The sequence below is a fragment of the Neurospora tetrasperma genome (assembly GCF_000213175.1).
Source record: "Neurospora tetrasperma FGSC 2508 unplaced genomic scaffold NEUTE1scaffold_5, whole genome shotgun sequence".
NCBI lineage: Eukaryota > Fungi > Ascomycota > Sordariomycetes > Sordariales > Sordariaceae > Neurospora > Neurospora tetrasperma.
The window spans coordinates 3,410,297-3,436,815 of NW_009799103.1; the positions used below are offsets into that span (position 1 = coordinate 3,410,297).

General features: G+C 51.7%; 11 protein-coding genes across 11 annotated transcripts; 4 read left to right on the forward strand and 7 right to left on the reverse strand.

The window, feature by feature from the left end:
* Positions 1-17: 17 nt before the first annotated feature.
* NEUTE1DRAFT_86574 (uncharacterized protein) lies at positions 18-2,159 on the reverse strand (the record flags this gene model as incomplete). The annotated part of the gene is made up of 4 exons (XM_009855341.1): positions 18-710; positions 1,628-1,706; positions 1,809-1,887; positions 1,964-2,159. 4 exons carry the CDS (start codon positions 2,157-2,159, stop codon positions 18-20), a joined length of 1,047 nt encoding a protein of 348 aa, XP_009853643.1.
* A 2,006-nt stretch (positions 2,160-4,165) lies between these two features.
* Positions 4,166-4,971, forward strand: NEUTE1DRAFT_46470 (uncharacterized protein; the record flags this gene model as incomplete). The annotated part of the gene is made up of 2 exons (XM_009854429.1): positions 4,166-4,238; positions 4,298-4,971. 2 exons carry the CDS (start codon positions 4,166-4,168, stop codon positions 4,969-4,971), a joined length of 747 nt encoding a protein of 248 aa, XP_009852731.1.
* Positions 4,972-5,742: 771 nt separating this feature from the next.
* Positions 5,743-6,707, reverse strand: NEUTE1DRAFT_140099 (uncharacterized protein; the record flags this gene model as incomplete). The annotated part of the gene is made up of 2 exons (XM_009855342.1): positions 5,743-6,588; positions 6,657-6,707. 2 exons carry the CDS (start codon positions 6,705-6,707, stop codon positions 5,743-5,745), a joined length of 897 nt encoding a protein of 298 aa, XP_009853644.1.
* A 1,053-nt stretch (positions 6,708-7,760) lies between these two features.
* NEUTE1DRAFT_117939 (uncharacterized protein) lies at positions 7,761-9,070 on the reverse strand (the record flags this gene model as incomplete). The annotated part of the gene is made up of 4 exons (XM_009855343.1): positions 7,761-8,339; positions 8,419-8,515; positions 8,591-8,761; positions 8,871-9,070. 4 exons carry the CDS (start codon positions 8,968-8,970, stop codon positions 7,946-7,948), a joined length of 762 nt encoding a protein of 253 aa, XP_009853645.1.
* A 386-nt stretch (positions 9,071-9,456) lies between these two features.
* NEUTE1DRAFT_124197 (uncharacterized protein) lies at positions 9,457-11,252 on the reverse strand (the record flags this gene model as incomplete). Its single annotated transcript, XM_009855344.1, has 6 exons — positions 9,457-9,611; positions 9,720-9,911; positions 10,024-10,409; positions 10,505-10,607; positions 10,667-10,851; positions 11,095-11,252. The coding sequence occupies 6 exons, from the start codon at positions 11,250-11,252 to the stop codon at positions 9,457-9,459; spliced, it is 1,179 nt and encodes a 392-aa protein (XP_009853646.1).
* A 408-nt stretch (positions 11,253-11,660) lies between these two features.
* Positions 11,661-12,470, forward strand: NEUTE1DRAFT_117941 (uncharacterized protein; the record flags this gene model as incomplete). Its single annotated transcript, XM_009855345.1, has 3 exons — positions 11,661-11,842; positions 11,921-11,953; positions 12,231-12,470. One exon carries the CDS (start codon positions 12,250-12,252, stop codon positions 12,451-12,453), a length of 204 nt encoding a protein of 67 aa, XP_009853647.1.
* NEUTE1DRAFT_148280 (uncharacterized protein) lies at positions 12,443-13,789 on the reverse strand (the record flags this gene model as incomplete). The annotated part of the gene is made up of 4 exons (XM_009855346.1): positions 12,443-12,915; positions 13,010-13,125; positions 13,220-13,327; positions 13,411-13,789. 4 exons carry the CDS (start codon positions 13,757-13,759, stop codon positions 12,586-12,588), a joined length of 903 nt encoding a protein of 300 aa, XP_009853648.1.
* Positions 13,790-14,065: 276 nt separating this feature from the next.
* On the reverse strand, positions 14,066-15,397 carry NEUTE1DRAFT_117943 (uncharacterized protein; the record flags this gene model as incomplete). Its single annotated transcript, XM_009855347.1, has 1 exon — positions 14,066-15,397. One exon carries the CDS (start codon positions 15,244-15,246, stop codon positions 14,239-14,241), a length of 1,008 nt encoding a protein of 335 aa, XP_009853649.1.
* A 374-nt stretch (positions 15,398-15,771) lies between these two features.
* On the forward strand, positions 15,772-16,980 carry NEUTE1DRAFT_117944 (uncharacterized protein; the record flags this gene model as incomplete). The annotated part of the gene is made up of 3 exons (XM_009855348.1): positions 15,772-15,842; positions 15,893-16,631; positions 16,705-16,980. 2 exons carry the CDS (start codon positions 15,902-15,904, stop codon positions 16,833-16,835), a joined length of 861 nt encoding a protein of 286 aa, XP_009853650.1.
* On the reverse strand, positions 16,963-23,722 carry NEUTE1DRAFT_67901 (uncharacterized protein; the record flags this gene model as incomplete). Its single annotated transcript, XM_009855349.1, has 8 exons — positions 16,963-19,100; positions 19,162-19,453; positions 19,723-19,808; positions 20,327-20,408; positions 21,276-21,879; positions 21,964-23,315; positions 23,370-23,513; positions 23,578-23,722. The coding sequence occupies 8 exons, from the start codon at positions 23,720-23,722 to the stop codon at positions 16,991-16,993; spliced, it is 4,815 nt and encodes a 1,604-aa protein (XP_009853651.1).
* A 1,018-nt stretch (positions 23,723-24,740) lies between these two features.
* On the forward strand, positions 24,741-25,755 carry NEUTE1DRAFT_117945 (uncharacterized protein; the record flags this gene model as incomplete). The annotated part of the gene is made up of 3 exons (XM_009855350.1): positions 24,741-24,863; positions 24,960-25,084; positions 25,137-25,755. The coding sequence occupies 3 exons, from the start codon at positions 24,854-24,856 to the stop codon at positions 25,389-25,391; spliced, it is 390 nt and encodes a 129-aa protein (XP_009853652.1).
* Positions 25,756-26,519: the final 764 nt, after the last annotated feature.

Below are 26,519 nucleotides of genomic sequence, written 5' to 3' on the forward strand. Positions count from 1 at the left end.
GCCCGTCCTCAGCCTACCTAATTCTCCTGCTGCTGCTGCTGCCGCACAACCATCCACCTAACCCTCACCCCGCCTTCCTCCTTCTTCTGCTCCCCCTCCACCCAACAATCCACCTCTCCCACAGCTCCCAGCCTCCCATGCCTCTGCTTCTGCAACCACGTCCCCAAATAAAACTTGAGCTCCTCTACCCCCCACTTGACCTGTTTTGTCACCTTTTTGCTGTTATTCTTCCCATCACCACCTTCGCCAACCTCCCCATCCTTAATCATCTTAAATGCACAACTCCCGTACTGGATCAGCGTAATTCCCTTTTCGAGATCAGAAGTGTCAAACGTCCAGTACCCGCGGCGCTGGGTGTCGTTGATGATATCGAGAATGTGCGCGCAGTCCGAGGCAAGGGGGGCGGTGGAGAGGTCGTATGAGAGTAGAGGTTGGGGTTGGTTGAGGGAGTCGTAGGGGCAGAAAGAGGCTTGGGCTTGGGCGATATCGAGGGAGGTGAAAGAGGTGGAGGTGAGGGAGTGGTTGAGTACCATATCGGAGGAGGAAGAGGAGTCGGAGGAGTTGGTTGAGTCGTCAATGGAAATATCGTTGGAGGTGGTGTCGCGGGAGAGATGGATGGAAACGGGGGAGATGATGGCTGCTGATATGGAGGAGGTGAGGCCGATGAGATAAGCGAGTTTTAGTGCTTGCGAAATGGAGTGCATGATGAGCTATGGAAAGTAGAAATGTTGAAGTGGTTGCTGGTGTTGTCGTTGTTGTCTAAAAGTAGTGGTACCTGAGTTTGTAAGGTGAGAGAGGCAGCTAGTTGATCGGGTTTTGTACCCGACAAGGAGGTGGAATAATCAATTGAAGGATGGTTGGAAGTCGTCCAACACGAGACTACCTCTAGGTTATCACTTGCCAGTTTTATGAGAAGAATACCTACCCTTGATCTCAACCGTGCTTACCGCTTTCACTTTATTTTTGTTGTCGCTCGATGCATACGTAGATCTGTTCAAAGTAAACAATGAAAGGAGCCAGAATCCCGTCATCAGTTCGCGCCCCTGCCTGCCTCTGCACATGGCTTCTGGATATCGTACCCGTCAACCGCCTCCCTAAATGTGTCCTTGAAAACTACCCTTCTTTCAAGGAAACCATACAGGGATCTAAGTTGCGTGATGCCGTCGAAAGTTGGGCACAACGAATCACATTCAAGAGAGAGCTACTGGCATGTTGACGCAATTTACTTCCACGAGTGTAGGTATTGATGAGAATGTTTGTTGGATGCTGGCAGGAAGATGTTGAGGGCTGCATAAGTCTCGTAAAAACTGCTGGAAGCATAATTGACATTGGCGTGCATCGTGTATAACGTGCTCCTACTTGCCTCCAGTCACAGAAAATACGTAACAGTAATGCATAAGTGGAAGCTTATGCTAGCAATGCGCTGCCCAGTCTGTGAAACAGTCTGAAATTGTTTGCGTGCATAACACCTCGTTGGGGGAACCCCTTCTTCCCTTTCCCTTTTCCTTAAAATAGGTACCGAGTCACTGGATCCCGGGCGCGCTTCTTAGAAAGGACGGCACATGAAACTAGCAATCTTCTTGTCCATGTTGCCTCCACATTGGTGATTCGAATTAGTCGGGCTCACCGTCGTCAAATCGTCAATGGGAGAAGTGGCGTCATAGTGTCCGCAGTTGTCCAAGCTGAGATCCTGGCAGTTGGCGGTCCTAGGTGATTTCCGAGAATGTCTGTCAACCCCAAACGCTCACATCTAACCTTCCAAATCCTGATGACAAGAAGGAAAGAAAGAGACCATAAGAAAAACGTACAGGTAGTAAGTGCACCACGACCTCTCCAGAGGTTGAATCGAGGAGATCCCCTTGCGTGCGAGATAAGAATCGACAAGAACTAGGTACGTACAAAAGGGTGTTTGTTCATGTTAGTAATTGACTTGCGTAAGTGGAAGGATAGGAATCGGACGCACTGCACTGGTTGGGCTTCAGGCCATTGGCCGGGTTAGTAATGGTCTCGCAGTTCCCAGTGAAGTTGACGTCGGTGCAGAGCTTGGAACCCAGTAGACCATCGCGGGTCACGAGGTCATTGGCGCCCTTGACGGCCGAGGGAAGCGCGGCGGCGACCTTGAAGGCGGCCAAGGTGGTGAGAACAGAGATGAGCTGCATGATGAATAGCTGGTGATGGGGACGAGTTGTAGCTGTGCGGTTGATGTGTGAAGGTGAGGTCTTGTTGTGAATTTAGTGCTGGAGATGGCTGTGTTGAAGGGAGCGAGAGGCGATTCAAGTCGATACTTGTGCCACTCTAATAAAACATTTTGCCAAAGGCCTTGAATGACCATTCCTTCCGTTGGATAGATGATCAATTGAACCGCCGTCTGCTTCATTGTTGGGTCCTATCGTCAAACGGGCTTGAGAAGCTTTTGTGTCCATTCTGCGAAAGATATCAGGGGATGGCCGAGCTGGAAACAAACGATATTTTCAGGCGGGTTTACTTTACAAAGTGCATCGCCCGTTGGGCGGTTTGAGCATCAGATGATTGAAACTCGGAGATTCCAGGATTGATGGGAACTTTCAGGTGTTGAGAGCCAGGAAACTATCCGCAAAAACCGGTGGCGTTTGCAAAACAAAATCTTTTTTGAAGGACGGTCCAACGTCCTTATTTCCCCATGAACCGTGGTTTATGTCCCATTTTTCCCACAATTCTTCGGTGGGTTTACCTGCCATGCCCGTCACCGTCATATTGACCACCCGCGGTTGATGGCCGGCCCGTTTCACAAGAGGCGGGATTTGTTCAGAGTCCTTTGGTCCCTGCCGTAATGCTAAAACATGATGCATCGAACACGATTGGTGAGCCGTGACATAGATGATACTATCGATATGAAAGAACGGGAAGAAATCCGATCATGATGTGACATGTGACTATTCGTAGGCCGATCGCGCAGCTGCTGACATTTTCATGGATGCATTTGCCAGCTACCGGCGTAGATCGTGACTGCAGGCCAACTCGATAGATTTTGGTGCCATAGGGGATGTCTAATATCTTGTCGAGCAAGGGGTTGACCTTCGAACCTGGCTTGACGCGCAGCAGTGGACGCCCATTGGGAAAAAAAAAAAACCCTTCGTCGCATCCTGACGTATTCGATATTGCAGCGGGACATCGTCTGCCTTCTCCATCCTGCCTCTACCCATAAATGCATTCACTCTATCCCTCGATGAGTCCTCGAATATCGTGAGTGAGTCGAGGTTTGGCTGTCTTCTTAGCAGCAGTAGTTGTGCTGTAGTTTCGGAAAGCGACGTCAAGCGAGGAGGGAGCGACCAGGAGATGGACACTTGTAGCTGACTGAGCGAATAGCGCGACGCTAATCAAGGCATGCGTGGCGGTCATGTCGACGCAGCTTTCGAGGCCTTTGCGACTGGAGATGGAGATGGAGAGCGGGACGCTGCTGAGTGCGTACGGTCTCGATTCGGTGCCGGCCGTGGAGTTGAGAACTCAAGTTAAAGAAAGAATTAGGGCAGAGATTACCTCTAGCACGTTGGAAAACAAAACGCGCGGTCGTTGGTTGCTATGTGCGAGAATAATAGTTGAAAATTTGGCCAATTGAGATGATGGAATGGAAAGAAAAGGTGGACGAAGTTGCAGTTGGGACCGACAAGCATATCGATGTCCTGCAGACTGCCAAGCCCACATGATCCACTACAAACCTGTACGTGCCCGGGAAGAGGCCATCACGACGATGGGCAACAAGAACGAGCTCAAGTCTTCTTGAGGAAATTACTCTAGGAAGGAAGGGCCAGTTCTGAACCGCCGCCCCCCCCCCCCCCCCCCCATTCTGGTGACTGCCTTCGCTACCCGTGCCTCGCCATTTTGCGTCCAACATCCTCTTCTCCAACTTCCACCTGACATTCCGGACCCCCAACAGTCAAGCTCATGTCGAGCACCCATCACGACGTCCAGCGTGGCGGCTTCCTTTTGCCCCGGATCCCGACTGTTTCTACATCCTGCCGACTTCCTGTCACCGGAAATCTACCACCAAGCACGCAGGCTAAAGAAAGGCAGCAATAATATCTATTGCCACCTATGAGACTTCGGAATCCAATTCCGAGGAGTCATCAGCTTGCACATCCACAGTCGACTATATCCACGCCTGAATCGTGATACCATCCAGCCCACTATGCCGGCTGTCCTGTCCAGACCAGAAGACGTTAGCCCACTCCATTCGAGGTGCTGGCACCAAGGAGGTACAGGTAAGTTGCAACATACCCCGTAATTGATGATCATTGTGATGTACTGACATTCAACAAAGTCACGGCCAACGGTTGTGTATTGCCCATCATCACCTACGATCCAGAAGAGCAATATCGCACTACACATACTGTCATTGTCCTCCATGACCGACCCGGCTATAACGATATCTTTGAACTCTTTGCACGAGAGATTTTCAACAACAATGCCATGTTGACTGCCGTCTCTCGACGCAATAGCCTTCGCCGCCAGTTTCCAACTTTCAGATGGGTCTTTGCGGCTGGAGTTCAAGAAGCTCGTGCGATACTAGGTCACAGAAAAGAGATGCGACCCCGATGGGCTCGTGATACCCCACTACCCGATGTCATGTTTACCTGTCATCACGTTTTTTCCCTTGTCGAGGCAGAAGAAGTTCAATATTCTGCAGAAGAGGTTCCCAATCCCAGGTCGCGCATCTTCTTGGTAGGATTTGGGAAAGGCTTCCACATCGCCTCGGCGTTATTCTTTGGTGAACCATTGTGGGGCCTAGGTGGCCTAATTGGCTTCGCCGGCTTTTGGCCCAATATGCGAGAGCTTATAGCACTGGGTCGTGGGCCCGATTCGGCAGACAATGAAAGATGCCGCCAGTTTCTGAAGGATCTTCAGAGTTGTTATTTCGGGAGACAGTTATACCAAAGTCAAAGTACCGCCAGCGCTCAGACAAGCAGTCAAGATGATGCTACACGCCCGGGTTAGAAGCGCCCCGTGCCCGCAGGCTTCGAGGGTGGGCTCGTAGCAAAATTGAGAGAAACGCCCATCTTTCTGGCCCAAGACCCAAAAGTAGGGGCGGTGGAGGATCCCGTAATAAAGTGCGCCCTGCTGACGAGCGCAAGACTTTTGTCCGAGCTCGGCTTCAAACGAGTCCAGTGTCACTACTACTCTCAGGAAACAATGCATTCGGGAGATGCGCTTTGGTCCCAGATGCTCGCTGCTTTGGTGTCTTTCCTTCAAAGCCGGAGTCGTCCAATTTCTCAGCCTGCTCAGGTTGTAGGTAGCGTGGCCGGACGAGAGATCTTGAACTAGTCGGCTGGCTGGTTGTGGCAATTGGCGTGCGAAGCGACAAGAATATGATGATCTCGCGAGAACCGTATGGATTGGGTATGTTCAAGTTGTCTTACACAAATAGCGACAAAGTATCACACTATCAGAGCAAGAAGCGAATTTGGCAGGAACATGGATTTTCATCAACGCCCAACGCAATCAGTCCAGAACGCCATGGCCCACAATCGTGCCAACGCCTTTTGATTCTTTTTTTCCCATTCTATTTGTTCCTGTTTCTCTTCCTCGTAAATGCTAGACTTCGCAAGACTTCCCATCACCGACTTTTCCTTCCTGTGTGTTCCCTTCCTGAACTGCCATCACTCGCATCTCATTCGGTTAGCACTCCTGTCCACCATTATTTTCTTTTCAAGAAGGAAGTTCACCACTGACCTCAACCAGTCCCCTTGAGTTCACCAAGCACCCCGCTTAGCGACTGCTGTAATACGACGAACTGCCACCTCCAGAATATCCAGAGCTACCGCCGCCACCACCAGAGTAGCTCGAAGACCCACGTCCCGAAGAAGAACCGCCGCCACCGGAGTAGCCAGAGCTACCACCACCGGAGTATCCAGAGCTACCACCACTGCCGCCGCCGCCGGACGACGAGTAGTAAAACGGAGGCTCAGAGCCCGAATATCCGGACCGGCCATTAGAAGAAGTGTAGTAGGACCCGCCGCTACCACCAGAGGTCACGGTGTAAGAGGGCGTGTCGACAGCGTAACCCGCGGTCGGGATGTAGTCGGAGTAACCGCCACCGGCACTACCGCCACCAGACGAAGAGCCACCTCCCGAGGCAGAGGAGTAGCGGGAAGAGCCGCCACCTCCCGAAGTAGAAGAGTAGTAAGACGGAGGAGGAGCAGCATTGCCAGACGAGGAGGAGGAGTAGTAGGAAGGAGGCTCAGAGCCCGAGTATCCGGATTGGCCATTAGAAGAGGTGTAGTAGGATCCTCCGCTTCCGCCGCTGGTGACGGTGTAAGAGGGCGTGTCGACAGCGTAACCCGCGGTCGGGATGGAGTCGGAGTAGCCACTGCCGCCGCCCGAAGAAGAGCCACTGCCGCCGCCGCCCGAGGAAGAGCCACCGCCGCCCCCGGAAGAGGAGTAAGTGCCGCCGCCGGAAAAGGAGTAGCGGGAGGAGGAGGAGCGTCTGCCTGAGTAGGACATTTTAGTGACGTTCTTGGGGTTTGTGTTGTTGTTGTCGTTCTGGTCTTTGCTTGACCAGTTGTTTTCCAGTCTCGTTGTTGCGATGGTCTGGAGAGGAAGAATGGAGGGGCACTGAAAAGTAATCAGAGGGAGTTCTTTTATGGGTTCCTACGGGAGGGATAAACGAGGAATATTTTCACCGTTGCAGACAATTCACTGTACGGTCGCTCTTCACGGTCAAGGTTCGCCATGGTGGTGAACAGTGATGGTGTTGAGCATAACCTCTTCACTACGCTTGGGTATCAAGCTTGCGACTGCGGACCAAACGAATCAACCATTCACTATACTCTGATCATGGTGATGGATGGGATGGTGGTTGGTAGGACCTGTTCACTTGTTCACCGGCGAGTGTAATTGCCAATATAAACTGGCGACAAACGGGAAGAGTCTTAAGGTCCTCCATCATCAAGGTTGACGGTTCGGAGTGAAGGGACCAGGAGAGTAAAGTCTCACCCGGCAGAATATACCTAGGTAATTTTGCACGATGTCCTCGAGGCGTTGTGTCCGATCGCACGTCGTCGTTCATCGCTCTCTAGCAGAGGTTCTCCCATGGAGAACCAGGTTAAAAGTCGGACACAGCCATCCAACACCTCGATGATGAACAAGAGAACGAACACCTACATGTCTTATGGACATAATCCAGGTGAACAGGAGGAGATTCAATGACCAGGTTGATGTTGAGTCGGTGATATACTTACCGGCACGGGCCCCAACTTGTCAGGGGAAATGGAAGGATCCATGTCTCATTGATTGGGGCCATAAAGGTCAGCATGTTGCAACGAATTCCAATTGATCTTCATCTCTACGATCCGAATGACCGTTCAGCGAAAATTAGGTATTGACTGCCTTGTCAGGATACCAAAGAGATTAGAGGTAACCAATGCTTCCGCTACCTTCAATTTACTACATCTATCAACGTCCTGGGACTCCTCTGCGGAATGCGATGGTGCACCACCGTATATGCGTCGTGGTGAGGATGAGGTTACATGTAAGTACCTATCTCTATGATCTTTCTTTTTCGGGGCAGTTCTGGGCTTAGCTGCCTACATAGTAGACTCAACATGACCTTGGTCCCTTACCTCATCGATACCTAGGTAGGTATTTCCTTGAAACAGATCCAGCCATGCTGACAGGAGTTAACAAATGGAAGCTTCTCCAACTTGAAGGAAGCTCGGATGTCCAAAAATTCGGGACATCACTCTACTTTATCAACAAATCACCATCGAGCAAACAAAGGAGGAGACTCAATTTAGGGTGTCTGGATTGGCGCCGCTTCCACCAAATCAGCGTAACAATGATCCTCAGATACAGATATCACGATTATCCCTCGATGAGTGGATTACTTCAACGACGAACTACCTATACAACCATTTGATTAGACCTCAACACACCCACCTATCCCAATAGTTTACATCCCATCGGCGGCAGGTTATACATGCCCATGTCCATGTCCATGCCCATGTCCCATCCCCATACCTCCCCCGCTCGGCCCTCCATTCCTCCACTCATCCTCCACCACCGTTCCAGGAGCCGGCTCAACTTTCAGACTCCCATTAAACCTCTCACTCACCCACTCTCGAATCCTGCCAAAATCACGACAAGTATGCGGGCGATCAGAGTCGATATAGTTCTGTCCCAGCGCCTTGTAGTACCGCGAAGGGATGGGCGTCAGGTCGGCATTACACAAGACAGTTTGTCGGAGGTGGTCAAGACAGTGGTCGCGGTGTAAGATGCCGTGGATGTCGCTGTCAACGGGGTAGTGGTCGGGGTAGAAGGCTTTGCGGATGTGGTCTAGACAGTGGAGGGTGTGCATTACTTCTAGGCTGGTGTGATGGGGGGTTTAGTATGGAATGAATGAGGGTTTGTGGGGAGGGAAGAAGGGAAAGAAAAAGGACCACTCACGCAACCACATATCCCCCATGCTTAGGGCTCCAAAACTGCTTGTACTCATCACCCCAAGCGCTTTGGGCTTCTCGTTCCGTCAGGAGAAAGAACCGGCCTTTGACACACGCAGCAGTAACCAGTCAGCAAATGCGCACGCAACCATCAAACAGGAACTCAGAGTTAAACTCACCCCAATGCAACAAAGCCCAATTATGATCAATCTCCCTCCTCGGCGTGCCGACGTATGCCTTATGAGCTTCGCCATTATCTGGGACAGGTACATACTCGGTCCCATCCTCCCTGAACCGAGGACTCCCGCCAAAGTCCACCGTTTTGACTTTTAACAGGTGTTTGGCCGCGTCTTTTCCCCAAATCAATCATCAGCACAAGTTAGTTCATCAGACGTCTGTTCAGTGTTCAATGTTGAGGCACAAGAAAAGTACCGCTAAGTAGACAAACAGAAAACTCACCAAGTTCACTTCTAAACCCCTGTGCAAAACTCCCATGTTTCCTTACGGCGTGCAACTCGGTAGTTAACCAGGTCGTTGTGCAGGCGAAGAAGAGGGACATGAAGATCCAGAAGCTTAGGGTTTTACCGGGCCAGAGGGACCGTTGGTTTCGTTTTTCCTGCTGGGTTTGAAGGGGTTCGGTTCCATCTTCGGCTTGGGGGAGGCTGAAGTAGGGTTTGGATTTGGAGGAGGACAAGGAGAAGGATGGGAAGAAGATGGTTGTCATTGTGGTGAAGTCTTTGGGCGGGATTAATTCCGTTCCCATTGTTGCTCCAGTCCGCGCGTACTGTTAGTGCTTCGATGTGTTGGTGATGGAAATGGATATCGTGAAGGAGCAAGGAGAGGAGGTGCTTGGGGACGGGATGGAGCAGCTGATGGTGCGGATGGCTCGATGCTTGGACGGACAGAGAGGTGCCCTTCTCACATTGCCCGTTTGGAATAACAGTCCCAGGCTTCCTCACAATTGCACACTTGGCCATTGATGCCCTGATTCAGCCCAAATGCATCATTTGTTGCGTCTTCGCTCTTCAATCGGCGTTTGCGTGCGTTACGACTTGGACTTGAAGCGTTTACTCGACCCTGGCGCGGCGGCTGGCTGATCTGCGCTTCGCGCCATTTGGCGCCGGCGCCTACCTCTACGCATCGCGGACACTCGCCAACCAGCACCACCACCACCACACATTCTCACATCGCAACAGCTTCCTGTTTCCATTGTCACGGCGTTTTACATCTGATCCATCTAAATGTATTCTGGATCAGGCAAAGTCAGATCCTACTGATACCGATAACACAACTCCCCACTCTCCGTACTCATTGCCCTCTCCACCAACACGTCCTCGGTAAACCCTCCATACAGCAACACATCCCTGACACTCGCCTCTCCCGGCGTCGAGTTAAACATGTGTTTGCCGCTGTATTCTCGCAGTCTGACCTCGGGGTTCTCCCATTGCCAGCGCCACCACATTCTGTCGAGGGAGGCGTGGTGGACGTAGAATAGGGGGTCTGTGTCCGGGTCGTGTCATGTCAGCAACTCTCCTCTTTCACCCAGTAGCCAGCCATCTAGCCAGCCTAGAACTACCTCCAGCAAACAGGAAATGAAGGAAAACAAACATACCATTAGCAGCAGTCATGGCCCTAAAATCTCCTCCCACACTCTGATGCAACCCATTATGCAGCTTTTCCTCCACCTGTTTTCCAAACTCCTCGTACCCATGTACTCTCAAGATCTCCCCGATCGCTTCGGGCTTATAATGGTCGCCCGGTATCTCGCCCGTGGTGGCGTTCCGTTTGGGGTCGTTGAACCCCCGCGACAGACAGTGCGTGACGTAGGTGTGGTTGTAGATGATAGGCCTTAAATCGGCAAAGGGCCCGTCTAGCACGCAACGACCTTGTCCGACGCTAGGAGGAGCAGAAGGGGCACCGTCGGATCCGAAGCCGGTGGTGGGAGAAAAGATGGAGGAAGTGGAGAGGGAGAGGTGGTCTAGGGACCAGTCCCAGTAGCTACACATTCACCAGACATAGTCGCATTAGACGGAAAGAGTGCCGAGTTATCGAAGCTGATGGGTTAGGTGGGGGAAAAAAAGAGAGGGACTTACGGAATAGTACCCCCCCTAGGAAACCCACATTTATCCTTGAGGACGTTCTCAAAGATGTGTAAAGTCCATCGATGCCATGGTAGGAAGGATGCCGAGCGGTGGCCTGTTGTTCGTCTCGTTTGTCAGCTTCATCACTTCCAGTATCTCGAGTGAGGTACATACACCAACTCCCAACTCCCCCATGCAAAATCGAAAAATCATCATAAACAGTCCTGTTATTCTCTCCCCACTCCGACGGCGTTCTCGCCAGACAATGGATGGCGTCCACGAACTCGTTTCTCTCCGTTTCCGTAAGCGAGCGCCATTCGCGTCGGGTGGCAATGTGTTTGCATGCCCCCCCTGGTTTTCTGTTCGTGTTGCTGCCCTGCCAGAAACTGGCAAATGGTGGCGGTGATAGGGGATCAAGGACAAAGAAGGGCAAAATAATGAACCTGATTACTAGGCTGATCCAAGCTAGGGTGGTGATGATGAGGTAGACAGTTAGGAGGTGTTGTTTTAGTCTAATAAATCAAAAGAGGGTTAGCTGGTGGTCCATAGTTGTTTGTGCTTGTGATGCAAACCGACGGAAACAAACACATTGGGTGACCTACGTCGTCTCCTCAGCCGGTTTTTGTTCCTCTTCCGGGGATGAGGAGGAGGATGAGGAGGAGGAGGAGGATGAGGAGGTCTGGCTTTCGCTATCGTCTACTGGCGTGTATCGAGGCTCTCGCCGCCATTCTCTGTATGCAATTTGTATTGATTTGAACATTACTGGCGACAGATGGGGGTGGAGATGAAAGTGGGAATAGCTTCACTTCCGTTGTCGTCTGCTCTTTCTGGGAGGTGGTCGGAGCGAAGAGCTCGACGCTGTCAAAAGTTCAGCACAGCCTCTAGAACTGCTAAAACGTCCTGAATAGCGCACTACAGCGCGTTGCAGCGCTCAACTCGCTGAGCTTAGGGCCTGTCCAGTAGGGACAAAAGTGGATCCCGCGCTCAATACCAGTGGGTCCCAAGGCGCCTCCTTCCCTTTGCGCCAAATTTGTGTTATGCCATTGGCTGCATTTGGACGCCCGCTCCCCTAAGAGCGGGGATGCGCCTAGCAATTTTCACCAGCGGACGTCATCCGAACCGGTCCTCCGCTGGAGAGCCCGGCTTCCATTTTGTGTATTCCGGAACCTCACAGCCTGTTAGTCATTCACTCGTTCTGCAGAACCTAACACATCCTTATCGTACGTCGACATCGACCCAAGAGACCAAAGGAAAATGATGAAGAACCTCGCCGCCCTCGTTTCCGCAGTCTTGTTGCTGCCCTTCGCGGCCGCTGCCGCTATACCAATGCCGCTGCCCATCCCAGCCGATGTATGTCATTGTCCAACACTGTCGTTATCATCAATAGACAAAGTGAGAACTGAAGAGATTCGCTTTGTTTGTGTCCAGGGACTTGTTCCCCAGGAGCTGCAAGATAGTGCTGTAAGTCTGGTGTCTGGGTGTCTGACTACCTGCCAATTAATCCCCCTTCTGGACTCTTTCGAACCGTGACAGCTGATATTCTATTTGTGTATGCCCTTGTAGTGTACGTGATATCCTTGGACTTTTTTCTTTCTTGAGTACATAGCTGATGATCTGACGTAATGACTTACTTTATTTGGTCACTAGAGTATGTGGTTTTCTCCTTCTTCTTCTTTCAGTTTTCTTGGCTTCCAGACAATGGACGAACGATGGCGAACATAACTGACGTATATCAATCAGCAACCTAGCGGACTTGCATGAGTTTGATAAATGATGAACGGGGTGACATAGGACTGGGATGGAGGTCTTTTAGCTTAGGACCCGGACAACAAGAATCATTGGACACAGGGTCTGCCTGGTTGGAGCGATTGGAGGACCATTTTGGAGGTAATAACCAGCATAAAGGAAAGAACATTGATTCACTAGAACAGTCTCGAAATGACAGAGGTGATGTTACGTAGAGGTATCGTTGATAAATCCCTATCGTACCAGTAAATTCCCCCCAAAAAGACAGGCTCCATCCTCCTCCCTTTCCACCCTCTCAATCCCTTCCCCAACTCCCACTTCCACCAAGCTTCAACTGCACCAACCCCTCAAACCGCCTCTGTAAGCCTCCTCTCCTCCGCCCACCCCTTCAAAGCCCTATAATCCTTACACAAATGCACCGCCCCCGTCCCATCCGTCGCCGATAACTCCGGGTGATTCAGATCCTGTCCTTCCAGCGCCGTGTCGCCGCAGCAGACGATGGACTGGCGGAGGTAGCGGAAGCAGTGGTCTATGTGGTTATGGTTGGTGTGTCCCTGGGAATGGGAAGGATTGTGATGGCCGTTGTCTCTGCGTGTATGTCCTTGGGAAGCGGCAGAAGGGGGGTTGTGGTCATGGTTGGGTTCTGAAAGGGAGTTGTAGGCTTGCATTATAGTGTACTGATAGATGGGGTGGGTGTGTTAGTACGTAGGTGTGTTTTTGTTTGGGAGTGGCACGGGATGAGAGTGGGAGGATGAAAGGGGAGAGGCTTACAAGGCAGTGAAGTTGATGAAACACGCTGATGGAGTAGACGGTTTGGTCTTGGAAGTCGATGGGTTGTGGAAGGGTGTATTGGGATGGGTCGTCGACGGCTATGAAGCCCTGGCCAACTGTGGGTTGTTGAACCGTGTTAGCTATCAGCAGTTTTGGAGAAGAGCATCGCAAGAAGGACTTGGAAGAGAGAGGACGGGAGACATTGCGTACCAGGTTTATAAGACCGCCAGTCCTCTTCGGTGGCATTTGCCGATGCTTCTGTTTTATGGTCCGAAGTAGCCAGCGGGTCTTTCCCGAAGATGACAGGCTTGACCTCGACTGTGTCATGGATAGATGGTAAGACCAAAAGGGTCAGCACATCTACTTTATCATGAAAGGTCCAAATGGAGGTTACAACTCACACTCAGGCACCAACCCATTCAATTCACCAGCGAGACTGAATACCTTCTTCCCGGAATCGGTATTTGGAGATTCTCCATCTCCTGAACCGCGAGTGTAAACAACAATACCCGCAATTGCAACCACGCCAAGGAAGAGACTAGTGAGGGCTAGGACCGTAAGGACGAGAAGTCTGTACCATCGTGGCCAACCCGACCTTCCAAGAAGCCTTCGGCTGGCGATGTGTTGAAGATGATTAGAAGTGGCGCTTAGAAGACCGACATCTTCTTCTTCATGTTCTTCTTCGGATTTGTATGACGGCAAAGTCGGAGATATGGAAGACTTTGAGTTGCTGGGGCCAGAGCGTCCCATGATGGGTGTAGTGAGGATGTTAGGAAAGATGTTGTGAAAAATGGGGTTGTATGAGGTACACAAAGTTAAGGAGCAAAGGCTGGTAAGGTAATGGGAATTTGTCTTACAATTTTTGGAATACCCAGGGGCACTCACCCCCCGGCGCCGTAGAATGTGATACGTTCTACCATAATGGGTGAATGGAATGCGGTTCGTTAGCTTGCGCCAGTTGCGCCTCACGACCTTCATGCGGCTGATAAGGAAAGTAGAGGTACAATGTAGGGTATCGATAACAGCTTTGTCTGCAGGTAGAAGGATCTCCAGATGGACAAAAGATTCGGTAATCACATTCAAACAATTGATATGACCCAGGTATCTACTCACGCAGTGGCTAGGTAGGAAAAAACATCAAATTTCATTGGCAATACTCAAAACCCAAAATTCACATACATCCCAATATACCTCCACCCAACACCAACAGAAGCTACCTCACAGTACTCCTACTCCAACGCAAACACCGCCCACCAAACATCCATACACCTCACCTTGTCCACCCCACCCCTCTCCATCTCCTCATACGCCCTGTTCACCTCCTCAACCACCCCCAAAATCTCCTCTTCTCTCTCCTTGGCGAACCCCTCCTTTTTCACTCTCTCTTCAAACTTCCCTCCCCGCACACACCTCGTCTCAAAGTGTCCCTCCAGATACTCCTCCTTGGGCGTGAACTTGCCTTCCCTAGCTACCTTGAACCCCGCCGCTTGTGCCGCCTTGATGATGGCCTCGACGTCGGGCGCAGCGCGGACATTCAGCGGCATCTCTTCTTTCTTAGAGGAGGAGGCCTGCTGCTGCTGCTGCTGCTGTTCCTTGTTATTGAGGGGATTATTGCGACGTGAGTCCGCTTCGGACTTGTAAGCGAAATACAAAGCCTGTGCTTTCGCAGCGAGGATGTGCGGCGTTTGGGTGCCAGGGAAGGAAGTTTGCTTGCTGTCGTACTCGGCTACGTAGACCTTACGAATGTTGGCGGCTGCCAGTTCCTGAAAAAGCGAGACGACGGAGGCGGAAGAGGGGAAGTAGAAGAGGGAGTGGCAGGCTGTGGCGGCGTCGAACTCTTTATCACCAGCGGTAGAGGTAGAGGTAGAATTGAAAAAGGTGGCGGCGTCGACTTGGTTATGAAAGGAGAGACGGTCACCGAGAGCAGATTGCAGAATCTTTTCCTGGGACTCGGAGATGTTCAACGGCGTGCCGTAGTCGGGCGGCGCGGTGTCGATGCCGGTGACGTGGCAGGTTGGACCGAGTTCCATGGCCAGAACGAGGGAGGAGTCGCCTTGGCCGCAGCCAATGTCCAGGACGCGGCTGCCGGGTGGAATGGACCATTGTGAGAGGATAGAGAGGCGTTGGCGGAAGCGGGGGATTTGAACAAGCGTTCTTAAGGAATGATCGTGGGGGAAGCAGGTGATGAGGGTGGTGATTTTGGATTCTTCCTCGGAGTCCATTTCTGGGGTGACCATTGTGTTGGCCTGGATAGAAATGGTTTGTGATTTGAAGATGAGAAGGAGAAGGAAGGCGTGCAAGGTAGAATGGTGTTGTGTAGCACCTTGTTGTTTTCTCCCAAGATGTTGTAGGTTGTAATTGTAGCAGGTACAGGAGGGATACGATCTGTCTTTTTCTTGGTGGCGTACGCAGGCGTGTAACGCGAATCGTGCACACTATATAATAGTAGACAATATCAGCTTGAATCATACCCAAAATGCTTATTCAAGAGGCGCCGCTCAAGGAACTGCTTTGTCGTCCGTACAAAACAGTACGATACTGGAGCGGGAGATGGGCGTTGATAGGACGGATGTCCGTAACGTGTCTGCTAAACTGGCGCCAAATACGAAGCGCAACAGCGGAAGAAGAGATGAGAACCATTCAGCTAACGCCAAACAGACCTAGCCTTAGGTTGCTGGCAAAGCGCAAGGACAAGCCAGTGATATTGCAACCAACCGTACCCTGATTTTTTTTTTGAAATGAACTCACCTAAAAAGGGGACACGAAAACACCGTAGAGGTAGTCGTTGTAGACCTGTACAAATCCAACAGTCATCGTGTTCATATATCTCCCAGTAAGCGCTCCACCGAAAACCTGCCGGCCATCACTGACGCCTCTCTTTAGACCTAGACCATGGCAACGGGCGGCGTTCGACGGTGGTGTAGCAACTTGATGGCAACCTTGAAGATGCCAGAGCTACTGCATGACCCTGGCCGGCTGGACGAAGACAGCGAAGATGATGAACAAGCACAGCTCAACAAACAGAGCCTCAAGCGGTGCGAATACGAGACTGGTGATGAAACGCCCTCGACAAAGCGACGTTTCTGGCTGCGGACATTGCTGCTGCTGCTGGGAGCAGTCGTGGGAACAGCACTTGTGACTCATGTTTTGACTCGTCACTCCATCTGCCATGTCTCCCCCACAAGACAACACCAGTCCTCCCATTCTCCATCCACACATCATGGATACAGCCATACTGAGGACACCCCACCGAGCCATAAAGGCGAAGTGAAGGAATGCGGGACTTCACCGGAGGAAGCTCGAGCCAGAGGCTGTGTATTTGAGCAACAGATGCCAGCCTGGATTCCCAGAGCGTGCGCCTTTCCAGAAGTTGTTGAGGAGTACAAGGACAACTTTGGAGACATGATGACGGACTGGACTTGGTATTGGGACAGCAACACCACCATGCAAGTTCCACCGGAGGCAGTGCCGGATTTGCAGGCGGGTAACTTTTCGGTGATTTATACCAAGTACCAGGCTTCGCATGATTTGCATTGCCTTTATTGCTCCCGCAAGATCATCTATGCGCTGAGCAAGGGCATCAAGATGATGGATGCCCGGTGCCATCAGTTCTATCATGGAGGTATGTTAGCAATTCTGTCCAGTCTGAGATATATAGGGCAGATGTGTGCTGACCAGTGTGTGTATCTCTCTAGCGCATTGCATCCAACACATTGGAAATTCCTTGATGATAGCTGAGAGGGGAGAACAGAAAAGGATACGGACTTGGGTGTACCCGCTCATGTATCATAACTGTGTGCCACTGACTTCGACCCAAGAATCGTGAGGCCGGCCATGCATGTGTGTTGGAGGAGATACATAGAGGTACCTTAACTGTACTGTGTATGTAAGATTGACACAGGAGGCCCGAGCGTTTTCCCACGTACTTTCATGAATTCGATTTATTCATTTTTCTTCCTCCTACAACCACCAATTCCACAGTCAAATAGGATAACACTTGTCGACCGCGACGGCATCATTCCCCCACCAGTGCGGCATGGTCACATTGGGCAAGTCCACCACCAAGATCATGGCCATCTGCACCAGTTGCGCGCCACAGTCCAACCCAGCCCCGAGCAGATAATTGTACTTGCGGAACCACACCGGGTGGTATCTGTACACGTATCCCATAAACACCACCGCCACCAGCGCCGATGTCGTCAGGTTCGTCGTCGGATAGATGGGAAACAGCGTTGCCCCGTTCAGCATCACCACCGGATTGACCACGCTCGCGACCTTCCCCCACTTGGGCCTCGCCAGTCTGTGTTGTACAAGCCACAGCAGCATCACCGCCAGCGGTCCCACGACAAATCCCCAGTACACCCACCGATACGGCGACGCGCCCCCAAAGAACACCTGCGGACCCAGCACGCCCCAAATCACCGAGAGCGAAAAGAAGTTCTTGGTCTTCAAAGCGTTCCACGTCGTCCCCGACACCACCTCGCCCGTCAGCTTCGGCCCCTGCGTGTCGATGATCAGCCGCATACAAGCCCAGTTGACAAACGGGCCCAACAACGTCCCGTATACCTGCGCCACAAACAGCTCGCGCTCGGGGATCTTCATGTAGAAACCGAACTTGATGTCGCTGACCAGGTTGAGGCACTGCTCGAGGATCTGCCGGCCGTACACAGTGCACGTGAGCACGGCGATGGGCTTGCCGGGGAACAGGAACCCGGCCAGCAGCTCGGAGAGGTAGTCCATGCCGATTTGCACGTTGGTAAAGCCAAAGAGAATGCCACTGGGGAACGTGAAGAGGGCGGAGATGGCCGTGATGAGGAGGAGACCCCACCAGGGGAGCTGCATGTCCCCGCCCGAGAGCTGGGCAATGGCAATCACCAAGCAGAAAAAGAGGAGGGCGAGATACCACCAGTGCGGCACGCGGGGGAGGTGGGCGGTAAGCTTGAGGTAGGGGTCGTCAAACTCGGCCCGGTGTTGTTGAACATTCTTCTTCTTCTTTGCAAAGGGATTGCTGATGGTTTGCAGCGAGCTTCGAAGGGTCTCCCAAGATTGACGCCCATGAAACATGACAGCATACGTCAACACGGCCGTCGACGCAGCGAACCCCCAAAAGAAGTGCATGGCGTAACTGAACGACCAATACGGCGGAGAATACTCCTCCAGCGCGGTCCGGTTCAGCTCATACGTCGGCGTCAAGATGCGCGAGATATTGTACCGATTCCCCTCGGCATCCCACGTCCCCGAGCTCATCGGCGCAAACTGCTGAGCCCCATTGACATTCAAGAAATAGGCCAAGGGATACACAACCCAAATCACCACGGCGGCTCCCACAAACCGATTCACCGTCGCCCACAAAGGCGTATAAAGCGGGGTCAAAAACGAAGCATAATTCCAATCCAGCGAAAAGTCCAGCAGTCCAAACCCATACGTTCCGCTCCCCAACACAAAAGCCGCCTTCTTTCCCAATCCCATCCAACAAACCACCGGCAGCGAAGCCAACAAAGGCATCACGAACCCCGGCAACCACTGGTACACAAACGCCACCGTCGCCACCACCCCGAAAAACCCCAGTGACTTCTTGGTCACGGACGGGTGTCGATGCATGGCGTTGAACAGCGTCACGTTCGGGAGCACGCCAGGGTAGTACATGCCCGGCGGCCGAACCAAGACGTCCCGGTATAAGCCCGCAAAGCCGTACCCCATCAGCTGCGTGGTCATGAGAAACAAAACAGCCCACGGCCCGCTCATGCGCTTGTCGTAGTAGAGCTCCATGGCGGAGAGCGGGCCGAGGCCGTAGGCGGTGTAGGTGCTGCCCCAGTAGGCGACGATGACGAGGGCGTGTTCTTTGGGGTTCCAGGGGCCGGGGTTGAGGTTGAATGCAATTTCTTTATGAAGAATAGGTAACGTGAGAGTATATTGCTTCTGTGGGAAGTAACGCGCCATGAGTGCGCCCATCCCCCACGAGAGTAGTTGCACGACGTAGCCGGAGAGACGAACGGAGTAGGGCTTGAAGTAGTAGACGGAGGAGACGGAGCAGCCGATGATGACCCAGAGGGTGGAGAGGATCCAGAAGCGGATGGTTAGGAGGGGTTCGCTGAGGTGGTTTGTTAATGTTTGGTTTGGTTGCGAGATGAGACTGATGGGAGATAACTTACGTTTCATCGTTGTGTAGGTCGACTGTCTTGGCTACGAGGGGAATGGGATAGTTCCTGAGTCGAGGATCGATCCCCTCGTCATCTTCGCTTGGAAGATGTCCAACCTCGGCGTCCTCTCGACCATGGTCCGTCTCTAGAGGGGAGGTAGGAGAGGATGACCTTCGGTTATTTTCTTTGATGAAGGCATCGGACTCTGATCCAAGTTCGGATGGAGCGATTACCAAGTCATCCTCCTCCTCCTCCTCCTCCTCCTCCTCAAGATTCTCTGCATGCAGAGAGCTGCTGCCAACGTCTGGATCATCCATGGTTTGAGTTTGGAGTTGTTATCAGGCTCGGCGCAAGAAGGGGATAATGAGGGTTAGGGCAAGTGCTCAGGTGTCAGGATCTCACAAACTGCTGTGTCATATCTCTTGCTGCAGTTTTCTGCATGTAAACGATGTTCCTCGAATGAATTTCCGCACGAGGACCTTCAAGACCCAGCTTTGGAGACAAGATGTCGAATGCGTGTGCTGAGTACAAGGTCTGACTAAGTGGCTTGCTGGTGCGAAGCGCATGTTCTACCAAAGGGGAAATTTGGCGCAACGACCACGCCGCCAGCGCTAGATACATACGATTGTCCATCAACGATGGGTAGTTGAGTAGTCGGTCTTCAATATTACCATTCCATTCTGCCTATGATAGCAAGCCAGCCTATCAATAGCACGATAAATCGATTGCAAGCAACGTCGCCCTACATCACCAACCTTTTCGGCTTTCCCTCCCTCAGCTTCAGTTTCGGTAGACAAATGTTGCAGAGATGAACATCTTCAAAAAGTCTTTTACGGTAAACAGGGACCATGAGGAGGTGAAGTATGACCCCATTAACGAATCCGAAAACGGCACGCCGACCCGATCCAACTCCCCAAGCTCTCTCTGGTCAGCGGGTTTTCCAAAACGACACCGTTCGATACTATCACATCCGGCCGTTGTCATCACCCAAGCCGTAATCATTATACTACTCGCTGTATACGCATTTGTGGTTTCACGGAAACTTCCAACGGACTTGGCGTGTGCGAGACAGTTGTCGCCGTATTGTAAGCACATACCTACCTACTTTGTTCCTTCTCTCATACAACGATGATACTAACATCCAAACCAGCACCCTACCTAGAAACCGACGATCTACAATATGTAGAATTCACCGACCAGAACCACCTCATGCAGCCCTCCCCTTACCGGGGCCACCCCACGCCGGAAGTAGAAGAGGCCTGGCTGAAGTTGTGGCGTAGTGAGTACACCCCTAATCTTTTCAACTGATCAAACAAATGCTAATGACGAATAACAAAAAGTGCCAACGATCCACTTTCCCGAATCCAAACTCCCCCTCCTCAACAAAACCCCTCCCAGCGCCTACGTCCACGTCTCCCCTAAATACCTCTCTTCCTTCTCCTCTTCCTCTTCCTCAAATACCGGCGACAGCAGTAAAGAAGAAGAAGTACTAGGCTTCCTAGACGTCTTCCACCAACTACACTGCCTCAATCTCGTCCGGCAATACACGTACCGCGACGCCTACGACTACAGCAACGTGACGGCCTTTCGGGCTCCCGAAGAAGTGGTAAGGGGACACATTGATCACTGCATTGAGACGATTCGCAAGGCGATCATGTGCACGGCGGATGTGACGCCCGTGGTGTTTCTGAAAGATGAAAGCAGAAAGGGTGGGATTAAGAGTGATTTTAATATTAGAAAGAAGTGTAAGGATTTTGAACGGATTAGGGAGTGGGTGGGAGGGCATATGGGGTTTGCTGCGTGAGTGTATCTAGTGGGATCAATGGGAGGGGGGCTTGGGATGGGAGAGGGGAGGAAAGAAGGAACAAACCTAAGAAAGGAAAGTAGGAAATACAAAGTGTTCATTTAAGCAATGTGCAATTCTTTATCAATTTCATGTACCTGAAGTCGTGATCAAGATCTCAGCAACTATGATTTTGACTTGAGTATACCCACCCAAGCCCAGATAATTAGACAGAGATAAATAAAATCAGATATGAAAGCGACGGAAAAGGCGAAAAGGCAAGAAGCTAGATCATTTACATCCATACAGGGCACTAGAGATACCTACCTACCTACCTACCTACTTGGCCTCTTCCCCTCCCCTCCACTCCTAGAGCTAGTTTCCGAACCTTTAACACACTCACCACTCCCAAACATGACCTCCCTCGCCACCTCCCACATCCTGGCCGGCCTAAACATCATTTCCACCGTAAAGAACCGCCGACACTCGGCTGGTTCGTAAATAAACTGCGCCGGAACCGTCCCTATACTTTTCCCCTTCACCTTTACCACCTCACTGTTCTCTTCATCTCCGTCGTCATCAAGGTAATACAGATCCCTAAAATTCACCCCTCCCTCTCCTTTCCAGCCCATCCTCAGCGGGAACCCACCGGTGCCCACAGCAGCTCTGGGATCAGGATCAGCAGGCGCCAACTCCTTCAGTCTTTGCAACTCCTCTTCAGTGAGGATAGTAGTAGAAGTAGAGGTACCCATAGCCAACTCCACAGCCCGCGAAACATGACGGTAAATGGTTTTGAGAGACCAATACTGTCCGCCTTTGACGCCTCCCACGGCTTGCATGGGTGCATGTCGGGGACGGCCGCCAAAGACGAGGGTGCGGACTTTGCCTTGGCGACGGAGGAGGGAGATGAGGAGGGCGCAGGTGGATGCGCATTCGCCGTTTGTTATCTTTCTGGTCAGTCAGTTACGTTACTTTACCTGCTTAGGAATCCTACATCTCCAGGGGAAAGAAGAAAAAAAAGGAAGACTTACAACAACGATATCCTCCGCTTTAAACGGCCTCTTTCTTCCCCCTTTACCCATCTCCCTAAAAGGCCCATACCCAAACACCGGATCCGTCTCCGTCGAAGCCAGCTCAAAATCAAAATGCGCAAGTAATCTCGACATATTCCCTCCCCCTCCTTCTACTTCGTCCGGCCCAAAAATCTCTTCCCACCCCGCAAACCTAGTCTTCTGATCCGGTCTAACAGCCACGCTCGCCATAAAAGGTGGATCAATCGGCACCTCCTCCTCCTCCTCCTCCTCTTTCAAATTTGTAACTCTTCCCCTAGTGGTATCATAAACCTCACTAAACACCTTACCCACAAGGTTCACTATCTCAGTCGCCCGAAACCGCGTAGCCGTACGGATTTTGAGATCCGGAAACAAGATACTGAAGATATTCAAGCCGGGAATCACATCCCCTCCGGGATTGCCGCTTAGATCTAAAATCAACTTGGTTTTGTTGTCCCGGTTAGCGGCAAGGGTGAGGAAGTCTTGTGCTGTTTGCGAAAAGGTGATGCCGGCTGTGTGTTGGAATGTAGGGATTTGTAAGATTGCGGTGTCGTCGTTGAGGTAGTACCCTCTTAACGAGTTCTGGTGGGTGCGGATGATAGGGGTGGGGTAGATTCCCTCTGTGCTTGGTAGGGGGTTGTTGTTATTATCGTTAAAATGTGGAGAGGGTGGTGCAATGGGTGAGTGGGAGAAGCTTGAAAGAGAGGGAGCGTAGTCTGGTAGACAAGCGGCTTGGAATAGCGTTTGTCCGTCGGTGTAGTTCATGGGTCCGTTGGTGGCGGGCCAGGTGACGGTTGTGTTTATTTGGATTGTGGTGCCGTTGTGGAATTTGAGGAGGTAGTGGGCGGATCCTGGCCAGAGACCTTGGTAGCTTTGCCAGCCGCCTCCGGTAAAAAGACCGGTGTATTGGTTGGTCGGGGAGGGAAAGAGGTGGTTGTAGCGGGCGTCGGGGTCGTGATATTGGAAGGTGAGGGCGAGGTGGGCTTGGAGGAAGTAAGCGGCGTCGATGGAGTTGATTGCGACTAGGTGGGATACTTGTGTGTTTGGAACTCCGGAATACAACAACTTGGCGTCGTTCCATGTGTAGATTTTGGGTAACTCGAGGCCGTCTGATGAGATGGATACCAGAGGCGGGCTGCGTTGGAAGTGGAAGATTTGCTGGGAGCAGAGATTGATTTCTAAATGGCCTTCGTTTGCTCGGTGGATGAGGGACTTGATGTCGTTGTCGAATTCGTATTGACTTTTGTAGATACTTTTCTCAGCTTTTTGTCGAATCTTGTCGAAACCTTTGAGAAGATCTATGGAGGGTGTCTTGTAGCCGGATGGCGGATCTATGAACATGTCATTTATTTCATTCAACACTCGCTTCTCATAGAGTCACTCACGTTTGAGACTATCTAGAGTCGACTGGAACTGGAGATATTTCAGGTACTCATCCAAAAACTTGACTGCGCGCTCAGAGTCAAAGGGCATGGACATCAGACAGTCATATGCCGTTTGTCCTGGGATGTTGGAGAAGTCTCCATGGCCTAGGCAACAAGGGGTCAGCTTCGTGGATGAACAAAGTGATGGGCATGATTTGCTTCCACGTACCGCCACTCTTGGTCCAAATTTCATATGAACGGGCTATCTGTAGGCATGCGTCATCGGTAACGACCTCATTATGTGCCGCTATGACTGATGCCAGGGTTAATAGCACGGAGAAAAACATCATGAACGCTGTCGTCGAGCCATGCATGTTCCTTCCTGGAGGTGCTGAATTGGACACCCAGAAAGCTGACAGTTCACAATAATGCAACCTGTTGCTGAGTCTGTTAGTGACAAGACCCCTGTACACCCATGTTCTAGGGGCATGGACTAACACTTACAGCGACTTGGAGCATCCGAAAAGTGGGGCCCGGGCGTACCTGTGTCTGATTGCGGGTCCCGTCCTTGCTTCTGCCCGCTTCAGTTCTTTTGCTTGCGGAGGCAGACACGACACCCAATTCCTCAATAGCGGTACATTAATCTCAATGGTTTCGTCTTCGCAATGGCGATAATCCCCAAAGTCGAGAGAACACAGATGGTCAGGACGGAACCTCGCCGCGGATTTGGCGCGAAGCTCGGAGGTGGCGCCAAAACGAGACGCGAGCGCTGAATGCGCCAAAGATGGGGATGCCCGGCCTTGAACGTGGACCGTCGGGCGGGCGACGGCGGCAGACTGGGCGCCAGATGGGCCTCAAGCGAGACGGTACTGCGCGCGCCCCGGATCCAAAGTCCTACCACGGTCATCGGTTGCCGCTGGAATTGCCTCGAGGGATGGAGGCCGTAGGGGCCTTAACCACCAAGCCATTGCTGACTTTCATGGTTACCTAGGCGATTTCCACTGAACTTTCTCCCGAGTTTCTAAGAGACGAGCTGACCTAGGAGGTCCAACAGACATAACGACGACTACCACGCTTCAGACAACATCATGGACCACTACAGAGACGACCAAAGCAGCACCACCGTCCGGTCTTCCGCTTCCGGATCCCGCATGGTCGACGACGACATGGAAGAAAAGGAAAACCTGCTCGAATCCAACCCTCCACGCACTCTAGGGCAGCGAGCGACTACGAGAAGAGGCAGATTCGCAATCCTGAGTCTTCCATGTACCACCTTTTTCCTTGCCTTGTCCAACGTCCTATTGCTAGCAGCCTTGGTGGCTGTTACTCTACGGCCCATGACAACAACAGTGCCGGTATCTTCAACAACCGCAGAACAACCACCACGCCAATACCCCGAACAACCACCCTGGGAGCCCCAAGTGGATTTCCGAACCGAGATCTTTCGGTTCCAGACGATTTATGGAGCGGAACCCAGTGAGGAGGTGGATCAGGCTTGGACTGCCATGATTCCTAGTATGTCATTATCCTCATCTCTCAGTCTCCTATTTTGAAACGTCCTCGTCCGAAGAACGTTGTATAACTAACAAGCGAATAATACCAAACAAACAGAAGGCAAAGGCTTCATCCTCCTCCCCAACGAGACATCCGAAGCATTACCAGACCTCCCGCGGCTAAATAAAACCAACAAGCAACAACACGCCATGATTTCTGTTTTTCATCAACTACACTGTCTCGTGAGCTTTTCTGTCCTCCCTATCCTCCCAACAACTACTGACACACAAAAAGTACATGACCCGCGCCGGCTACTTTGCCGCCAAATCCGGCAACTTGGACGAAGTCAACACCCCTCATCTGACACACTGCTGGGACTACCTCCGGCAGGGCATCATGTGCAATGCCGACACCACTCTCGAATGGATCACGTACCCCGACGAGAGTGGGAGCACGGGGTGGGGATATCAGCATACGTGCAAAGACTTTGGGGCTGTGTTTGAGTGGGCTGAGCGTCATCGGTTTAGGGAGTGGAAGGTTATTCATTAGTTTGGTTCATGTAGATATCTACCAGAAGATGAAGATAGGGGTGGAAATGGATTGATAGAGGTGTCGATGGGAGCAAAGGTAGAGTAGTAGGGTCGAGGTTGGGTTCAGGTGGGTGGGTTGGTACCTGCCAAGACGGTTGAGGTTGGAATAATGGTGGGGTTGCGATGAGGGATACACCTACACCCGACCACATGGGTTGGCTGGCCTGGTGGGTAGTACGATCGATCGTATATGTGGTGTTAAGTTAGTTGCGGGAGGGAACACGCAGCGGGGTTTGTCTCTTCCCTTGGGTACCTCTAGCTATGTTTCGAAAGAAAATGAATATACAAAGTAAGTAGGATACTATTCTAATAGCTTACCTCCACCTCTCCTTCTTCTAGTCCCAAGATCTGACCAACCTATAGTACTGTCAGTCCAGATTACTAGTCGAATCCACTAAAACCTCCGTCCTTCTAACTTCACTTCTCTCCCTTGCCTCACCTCACCTCACCTCCCGAGCTCCCATCCTCTTCTCTCCGCAAAAGTAACGTGGTACTGCCGCTAACACCCCCACACACTTCCCGCCAAGTGGTGATACCAATCTCAAACAATCTCAGATTTTCCTCACCTACCTACCTACCTACCTACCTATATACCTCAACCTACCTCGCCGACCTACCGAGACATACATCGTCATCACCTAGTTCTCATTCTAGGTATGTATCCCGCATGCCGTGCCCACCAAAAAGAAACATGACGTACCTATTCTTCTTCAACATTAGCTAGCTAGCTAGATGCAGGTATGTACATGCATTTTCACCGCTACTTGGACTAGTTTTCTTTTCTTCCTGTCCGTCCGTCCCTTCACGTGGACCCTTTCGAGCCCCGTTACTCGACGAAAAGGTCTCTCGCCGGTCTCGATATATCGATCGAAAGAGCAGCAGCGGTTCTTCTTGGCTGTAAGTACAGTAGTGTACAATGGGTGGTAGTGGGTGCTCTTTAGCCGTGGCGTCTTCCCCCCCCCCCTCTCTTATAACCCCGGGCCCCTTCCCGCAACTGTAGTGTGTGGAACGGGCTCGGGGTGGGGGACCTCAAAGGAGGGAGGGGACCCCGCTTTCCCGCATATCAAGATCGGGGAGGAGGACCCCT